The sequence below is a fragment of the Helobdella robusta genome (assembly GCF_000326865.2).
Source record: "Helobdella robusta unplaced genomic scaffold HELROscaffold_54, whole genome shotgun sequence".
NCBI classification, from domain to species: Eukaryota; Metazoa; Annelida; class Clitellata; order Rhynchobdellida; family Glossiphoniidae; genus Helobdella; species Helobdella robusta.
The window spans coordinates 149,212-159,064 of NW_008705287.1; the positions used below are offsets into that span (position 1 = coordinate 149,212).

General features: G+C 34.5%; 1 protein-coding gene across 1 annotated transcript; it reads right to left on the reverse strand.

Annotated features, from left to right (window-relative positions):
- Positions 1-566: 566 nt before the first annotated feature.
- On the reverse strand, positions 567-5,665 carry HELRODRAFT_193553 (hypothetical protein; the record flags this gene model as incomplete). The annotated part of the gene is made up of 5 exons (XM_009028250.1): positions 567-1,078; positions 1,207-1,248; positions 1,331-1,589; positions 1,838-2,109; positions 5,029-5,665. 5 exons carry the CDS (start codon positions 5,663-5,665, stop codon positions 801-803), a joined length of 1,488 nt encoding a protein of 495 aa, XP_009026498.1. The 3' UTR covers positions 567-800.
- Between the last annotated feature and the right edge of the window lie 4,188 nt (positions 5,666-9,853).

The following is a 9,853-nucleotide window of genomic DNA, read 5'->3' on the forward strand; positions in this document are numbered from 1 at the left end:
TTTGTATGATCTTCAAATGTGCGTGTACGTGCATATGACAAGTTGGTGCACGCTTAGGTTGTACGTATATTTGAGTTTGTACGTACATGTGTTGTGCATGTATTATAGGAATGCTTGTACGAACGTTTGTATAAATGTTTGTATGTACGTGCGTACGTATGTATGGATGTGTGGATGTATATGCATGCGAGTGCGTGTTAAATAGCTTATGTGTATGCTAGCTATGCGATACAGTATCTATGCGTTTGTATTTATTTAGTCAACCAACCCGTGTATGATTTTAAGTGCTATGACAAATTTAATTTATGATTTTATTACGGGATGAAATTAATTATTGTTGTTAAAAATTTAGGTAAATTTATACAAGTTTAATATGTTTAATAATAATAATTATAATAATAATAAAGAAAAAATACAAAGTATATTGTTGTGACTAGTTTCTGTTTTTTAGTTTCAACATTTCAACCTCCTACAATCGTCAGCAACACCACACCAACTTCTTCACAATTCACAACTGTCATTCACATTGTACTTATTGCACATATTTCACTTTGCACGCCCACTCACAGTTGAATCAAATTATTTTTAAACGCATCCTCATTGAATATCAACACATCAACAACACTCAAACTACCAACACAACTAAACAACAACATTTCTCAGCATTCACCAGCAAACCATCATCTTTTCCCCACCCACAACAATCCTCCATCTCTATACCACCCACAACAATCCTCCATCTTTCCACCACCCACAACAATCCTCCATCTTTCCACCACCCACAGCAATCCTTCATATCATCACTGCATGGACATGTAGGGCCAACTGAACGAACTTCCACTCAGCAGCATGTCTCTTATCAGCGTTTCGATTGGCGTCTTTCCGACGAGTCTGACGAAAAAGAGTTGCTCGATGACTTGCGCTGAGACGGTCCTGAGCGAGGGCAGCCTCAACAAAAGTTTTCCGAAGCGAGTCGGTTGATTGGGGTACTGAATCCTCACGTACTCCTCGAGGGCGCATTGAGACTTTTCTTGTAAACTTTCGATGTGTGAGGCGTCCGAGAGACCACAGGCATCTGCTGGAAAAATGAAAAAATTCATTCGTTGGTCAATCGTCATGATTTCGTTTTGCTTAGTAACGTTCAATTGTTGTGTTGGTTAAGTGCTTAAAATAGGAATTGAATATTGGACATGTCCTGCAACTCACCGTAGTAAGTGAAGTTTCTCACTGTGCGGGACTTGACCTTGTCTGAAAATAAAAACACAAAAAACTTGTTGATAAATTAAATAAACAAATTTTACGTTTATTAAACATCTAAAAGGTTTTCAACCTGAACTAAAGAGGACGATTGCTTTTAAGCAGCTATATTCGGCTGAGTCAACATGAAGAGTCTTCAACTTTTCAACCTGCTCTTGAAATATTCGAATGTGGTCCATGAAAGCGACCACTCTGTCTGCAGCCATCGGACTAGCGTGTAAACCGGCTGCAGCAAGAAGAGGAGCCACGTGGAGAGGCATGCTACACTGGGCTGCATTCAAGATGAACAGCTCACTCCAACTGAGACGCAGAAGACCAACCTGGTCGGTGACCTGCGTGTTGTTCGTGAAAGTTCATTCATGCTACAGTTCTTGTTATTTTTAAAATAAATTTGATGTTTTCAGGCTCGTAATTTAACTTGATTTTATTTAACATACTAAAGTTTCATTGTTCCATAGTATTAGTATAGTGATAATTAGTGATAATTATTCAGCAATGTGTTTAACCTTTGAAAAGAAAAATGATTTGAATTGTGTATTTAAAAAATAAAAATTAAAAAAATCAATTCAAATGAACTGACTTGAAGGTCAGGAAAGAAAGGAATGTTTCTGGCCCATTCGACAGCACTGAAGAGCAGTCGGGCCGCCAGTTCACAAATGTTTTCGATGCCCATGATGTTGTTGGGCTGCATGCACTGGCCGTACCGCGAGGTCGAGTAAGGTTCGGCTCTGAGCAGCATTGAGATGAAACTGGAGAGGTAGCTGTGCCCTCCGAAGGGGTCGCCATTGCCCAGCATCAGTTGGCCTGCGAATCCAGGATGTTGGGATGGTGGGATGCGGCCTCTCTGAACAGCTGTCGTCGAAAAAGTGTCAAATTTTTATTTATTTATAGTTTCAAATCACTTATCAATGAGATTATGGAAATATTTGATTTATATATAGCTCAGTAATGTTATTACAAACATCAGGGTGTTTGACGTTTAACATAGATCGTGTTTTGCGGTTGGTACAAAACAAAAAACTACATCGCAAATTTTACAACAATCATTTCAACGTAATCACAAACTCAAGCGTTGTATCAAATGAAATAAAGTTGCAAATGTTAGAAGTAAAAATGAACTGGTTGAATTTTGTTTTGTGCAATTCTCAAACGCTGATAGCTAATTAATCTTCTTCCCTTCTTAATTGTGGAAGCTGTTCATATTCATCATTTTTTTAATACTCATTTTGAATTTATTTTAGTTTGTAAAAATATTTTATCAAATTGGGAGTTGAATTGTTGTAGCTAGGAAGATGAACATTGACGTAGTTTAATATTTAAATACATTAAATGGCTAAAAATATTTTATTTGATATTTTAAATAAAACTGTAAAATAATTTTAATTTTTTACACGTTTGTCTTATTTTTTTTCATCTTGTTCAAATATTTTGGCTTACTGTTTGTTTGATTATTTAATTGTTTGTTTGATAGTTCGATTGTTCGTGTTAAAAACATTTGAAGACAGAAAACTTGATTTCAGGTTTGTAATCAGCTCAAAATATTCTTATGAAACTTATGAAACAAAAGTAATATTATTGAGAATAAAAGAAATATCTGAGCACGTTTTCGGATTTTGGTAGGTAGATGTGTAAGTATGCGCGTTTGTGGCTGGTTTATGAGGCACACATTTATTCATTTAAAAGGATATAAAAAATAGTCAAATGTGTGCAACAATTTATCAAAAATCGCATGAAAAATCTATAAAAACATACCATCTAAAATTAGATTTTATAAGTTTAGAATTTGAAATTAATAATGAAACCTTTATTGAAATTAATAACTGCAACAACTTTTATTAACATTAATAAAAACGGTGAGAGAGAGTGAGAGAGAGAGAAAGTGCTTAGCATTGGATTATATTGCTTATGAACAGAACGGAAATTAGGAAACCCTGTGCTGTAGGATGCGCTTCATGTCGTTGTTGTTGCTGCTTCTGCTGCTGCTGTCGTCGGCGTCGTCGTCGTCGCGTTTGTGTGTGTTTTGTTGTTACGGTCGCGCGTGTGATTGATTGTATATGTGTGTTTGCGTACAGCTCCTTGGCGAATTGTATTTTGTGTGTATGTGTGTAGGTGCGTGCGTCTGCGTATGTGGCGTCGGTGTACTGTACGAGTCATTGTGTGTGTGTGTGTGTGTGTGTGTGTGTGTGTGTGTGTGTGTGTGTGTGTGTAAGTGCAGTTATTTCTAAGCATGTGTTGCGCTTGGTTGTTTTTGTTTGGGCGTGTTTGTTGTATGTTAAGTCAAGTGGCATTGATTACACGTAAGTACGTATTGCATGTCTGAAAGTTTTTTTTAAACTAAGACGCATTAGATGCCATTAAAAGTAAAATAATTTCAGATTGCCTATAATTTTCAAATAACATGAACGCCAACTTTATACATATGAAACTGTTACAAAGTACAAATGTTATAAGGAATCAGTCAGTGTGGAATTTTCACAATATTTCACTATTGTATCTTTTCTTTGTTCTTCAAAATTGAATTAAGTGGAGATGCGTCAATGCATTGTTATTCATCCATGCACCGCGTTTGTGTATGTGTGTCTGTATGTGTGTGTGTGTCTGTGTGTGCCTGCGTGTGTGTCTGTGTGTGCGTATGTTTGTTTCTTTTTTTATGTGTGCGTGCGTGTGTCTTCTCTATTATTTTTACAATTATTTCTAAAATTTATTTTCATTTTTTATGTGATATCAGAATAAATATTTAATATGTGTGTTTCCAATTTTAAAATGTAACCACCATGTTACGATGATCAAAATTTAAGTTTTTAAAAAAATTAAACAATTTGTACAAGGTGTTGTTTATCATTTGTGTCCGTAAAATTTACAATATTAAATGATTGATACAATGTACTGTTTATTTCTATTAGAAACAAACAGTTTTAATAATTTTGATAGTTTGAAAATGGCAAACTAAATAAGTACAATGATCTACCTGAAAGGTTTTTTTGGTATAATTGTTTCCGGTTTTTTAAATGAATTTAAAATTTTATATATCGTACTTCCTTTGAATATTATTTCATGAATTTTTAAAAACGCTTTTTACATATTTTGTGTAAAGTTTATTTTCAATATAATAAAATACTATGAACTGAACTTATGAGATGTATTTGAATGTAACTGTACAATTAGTTAGTTTGGGACGCGGGAAATGCTGTCATAGAAATGAGAACAAGCAGCTTCCATCGCAATCGCAAGCCTCCAATTGAAACAAAAATCTGCGAAATCTAATAAATAATAATTGCAAACTAAAATTTATGTCATAATATTTTCATTTTTGATTTAATTCAATTCTAGATATAATTTTGTCCAAACTCAAAAAAACATTAAAAATTCAATATAAACCTCAACAACTACAACCACAACAGCTGCAACCGCAACAACTACAGCCGCAACAACTACAGCCGCAACAACTACAGCCGCAACAGCTACAACCACAACAACTACAGCAATCATAACAAACGACTAAAATATTCAAAACGACTTCAACGACGACAACCACAAAACAATAAAAACTACAACAATGTAAACTACGTTTGTAGCAACAACCAACCACAACAGCCACAACTAACAACCACCACAAACAACACCAAAATTTATTCTACAACATAGACAGCTGCAACAACCACGGCCACAACTACTTCAACAACAATGAGAATTATAATGAACAAGGCAACAAGAACCTTAGCCACAAAAACCTTCGCCACAAAAACATTAGAAAAAATAGCGACAATTAACCTTCTCTTCGCATCCCAGCCTTGAGACATTTTTTGAACCTGCAGTACTGACACTGGTTGCGGTGGTGCTGGTCGATGGGGCAGTTCCTACTACCTCTGCATGTGTACGTCAGGTTGCGTCTGACCGAACGCTTGAAAAAGCTTTTGCAGCCCTCGCACGTAAACTGGCCGTAATGTTTGCCAGAACTTTTGTCGCCACAAACGACACATTCTATGCTAGGTTGTTGTTGTTGTGTGTTGCTGCTGTTGCCGTTACTGTGTTGTTGTTGCTGCTGTTTTATGACGATGTTGATGTTATTGTTGCCGTTGTTGTTGTCTGTAGTTGTTGTAGCCGCAGCTGACGAAGACGACGACGACGACGATGATGACGTGGTAGAGCCAGTGATTGAAGCAGGCGTGGAACTGTTGTTTTCGTGATGACTGATGTTGATGTTGTTGCTGCTGTTGTTGTTGCTGCTACTGTTGTTGTTGGCTAAGTTGTTGCTGTGATGATGTGCAAGTAACAAGGGCGTAGATGTGGCGTTGTTCAGAGCTCCCAACCCGTGCAGCAGTCGATCGTCAGCGAGGCCACCACCACCGACGCTTCCTCCTCCACTACTCCCTGTGTTCCAAAGAATGGAGTTTGAAGATAGGGACATTCTCATCCAGATTGTTTAATCAAACAAGTGACGAAATTTTCAGTCAGTTTGAAATTTAAAAAAAATTATTTAGTAAGCCGTAACTCACAAAGTTTCAATTTTTTCTTTTATTATACAAAACAATTTTAAATATTCGTTTTAACAAATTAAGATTTTTGATACGTGATCAGTTTTTTTAAAAATTCAAACAAATGTCTGATTTTGGGAACTGAGTACTTTTATAAGTTTTTGAATTGTGACAAGTTCGGGCAAGTTCGGCCTGAAATATTTCATCTTTTCATTGGTTTATCGACAAAAAATTTCAATTTCAAACAAAATATCAAATATATTCAGAAAAATGAAGACCACTTTCCGAATGACTTAATTATGCTTTCTGTAAAGCACGTCAGTAAAAATAATTTAACAGTACTGATCAAAAGGAGACGACTGCAGTTGGTGTGGAAGTCTCCGGCAGCTAACAATCCATGCGAACAGGCAAACGAACAAGCAAGAAGGCAAAAAGTTCAAGATATCCACTATATATAGTTCTGCCGCGTCATCGTCATCATGACGACCACGTCGACATACATCTCTGCTCTCTCATTGGCCCACAGACCGGTGACCCTTGACCCCGACCGGTCGGTTTCTATGACAACGAGCAAAAAGAGATCACGGAGGTGATAGTCAATCGGTCATAAGTCGATCTTTCATTGGTCGAGAGGATGTCTATAAATTATGTTAAAGAGCCTAGTTGCAATGTGAGTGGTCAACAGTTTGTTTACGATTGTTATTTGACTCCACCCCCAGCGCAGAAATGCAGTCTCAGTGCAGTGCAAAGGTGTTCGTCGGGATCACGTCAATCATCCAGCGACCAACAGCCAATAGGAAGATGGAAGAGTCCATTTCAGTAGCTCGAGGTGTTGTCAAGTTGCAAATTCGATAAATTGATTTCTTTCAGTTATTTTAACGTGAAATGATTGCTAAGAGATTAATGCGAAGATTAATCTAAAAATTAAAAATATTTAAATGATGCTTGCATTGATTTGTAATGATGATACAATGATGCCGTATATTAATAGTAAAGTAGCAATTATATATATATATAAGAACAAAAAATAAAAAATAATTGGAATAAAATATTTTAAAATTTTATATCTTGTCCATATATATATATATATATATATATATATATATATATATATATATATAATAAGACGTGAGGTTTTCGGATAAACATGTTTTGTTGGGTATAACACCCCGTTCTGCGTTAATGACTTTGTGAATAAAATTTCAACAAGACTATTTAACTATTTATTAATTTATTTATTTAATATATATATATATATATATATATATATATATTTATATAATAAATTTCAATTATTGAGAATTGGTAAAATGTTATTTGAAAACAGAAATAAAGATAAAATTGCGTAAAATGTAATTGTTCAACATTGAAAAACTAAATGCATATAAAATTTCTACCCCAACACCTATTTACAAATAAATATCCGGCAAATAATATTATATATATATATATTGTTAACTATATATGTATATATTTATATATATATATACATATACATACACAAAGGTGTGTTGCACCGGAGTTCTAAAAGCAGCGAAGCGTGACGACCTTTCTGATTGGTGGAGTGGGTGGGGTCAACACTGTGTGCATATATGAATATATGTGTATATATTTGTGTATGTGTATATATTGCATTGTATACATGTATGTGTACATATAATATATATGAATCATATATATGCATATGCATATATATATATATATATATATATATATATATATAACATTAAGGTTCATCTTTGCGGATTTTGTTTGACTGCAAGACTTTGAACGTTGAAATGCCTAAACGTTTGGAGGTACGATGGAGATGTTGATGATGATAACGAAGATGATAATCATCATCATCATCATCATCATCATCATTGTGATGACAACCGAAATGACTGCCTATGTAAGATGTGATGACAGTGTAAATGTTATTGTTGTCAAATTAGAAAAATAGCGAGCGGAAGGGAGAAACAATATCATGTTGCAATTTATTATTGAAGCCTTCATGTGCTGTCCTCGGCAGGAAATCACAAGCAGGTGCGCCTTATCATCAAATCTGCCTACATTTAGCAATAAATTCAAAGACACGCATACATACATGCATCATGTATACAATATAAATACATACACACGTATATAGATATAAAAACACATACATTTGCACGCAAACACACACATACACAAGTATAGGAGCAAAGGAACATTATTATTATTATTAAGAGCAATTTATTAGCGCTAATTAAAATTCTTTCATGATCGCTCACATTAAAAAACAAAATGTACTTGACTATATATGAAAACAAAAATTGAAAAAGTTACAATTTTTGCAGTTTAACAGAAAATAAAAATGTTTTCAATTCTTTCTTAAATAATTCCAATGAAATTTCAGATCTTCAAAACGCTAGTGGAAAACCATTCCAAGCAGTGGGACCAGCAACAGCAACGTATCTTGAAGCGATTCGCAAAACTGGCACAGACTGCAAATTCAAACCATTCGACCGGAGATGAACAGTCGATGTAGCCTGTTTTTATGGCGAACTTACTTGTCATATATTCTGCTGACATACCATTCAATGATTTGAACGTAAGAACTGCAATTCTGAAGACTATTTTTTTATTTATACCAACATATACAAACAAACACAAACACACACACACGCACTGACAATTACAAATACATATGTAAACATATATATTTACATATTTGCTCATATAAGAAAAATGTTTCATACACAAACACACACACACTGAAATATATATATATATGTATATATATGTATATATATATATATATATATATATATATATGAATATATTCGCTTATATAAAATATATTTTTTTTAAATTTTAACATTGAACTAAAAAATGTTAATTAATTCAGCCACGTGACATCATCATACGCAGCAGAACCGTAGAAATTTAAAATTTAGACACAAACCTTACATAGTTTGCAGGTTTAAATAATGCACAAACAAATATACAGAAATATACACGGGCACAGAATGCAAAATCACACACATACAACACACACACACACATACAACACACACACAATGTCAACACACACACAGTAGCAGATACAACATATAGCACGTTGAAGTAAATGTATTAGGATTTCATTCGCTGTCATAATTACCCGTCACTTTTTTCCTGCAATTTCACGTTCAAATACACAGACAAACACGCACACACACACACACGCACACACATCGACAGGCGCGCACACACATACACATACATACATACTTATATACATACATGCACACTACATACATAAATACATACTACATACATACATACATACACACATGTATGTATGTATGTATGTAGTATGTTGATGTTTGACGGTTCAGTGTCACTCATCATGTTTTGGTTTTAACATACATACATACACACACACACACAAACACAAACACACACAAACACACACACACACACATACATACATACATATACAGGCACATATATGTATATAATGAAGAGCATATGCAAAAGCAGTCAATTTCACTTTTAATCTTTCAAAACATTTCCGATTGCCCCCGTTTATAAATCAATTTGTTGCTTTTAGACCTTTCTTCTGTTTATTCCCTTCTCTCAACATCATCACCATCATCCTCTCTTTCTTCATCATCGCCATTTTGAAAAATATTCATTATTTTATTCATCATTATATTATTTCATATATAGTGTGTTATTTCATTCATATTTACACACAGACACACTCACAGACACATACACGCACAGACATACACACACATACACACACACAGTACAGTACAAATGTTTGACGCCATCTAACTTCCGTTTTCATTGTTTTCTTTATTTTGTCTTGCGTCTCATTTTTGGCAAGCGCACGATCATTTAGAAGTGGAGAAAGTTTTTGGAGGAATGACGTTTAAATGGAGGGACAGTGGTGAACATTCAATGATGGCCAATTAAGGATTCTTGCATTGTTGGTTTCAGTGCTCTTGTTGTCGTCGTCGTTGTAGTTGTTGATGTTGTTGTTGGTATTTGTGTGTTTGTAGTTGTTGTGTTTGTGTTGTGTTTGTGTTGTTGTTGAGGATGTTATTGATGTTGTGTTTGTGTTGTTGTTGATGATGTTATTGTTGTTGATGATGATGTTATTGTTGTTG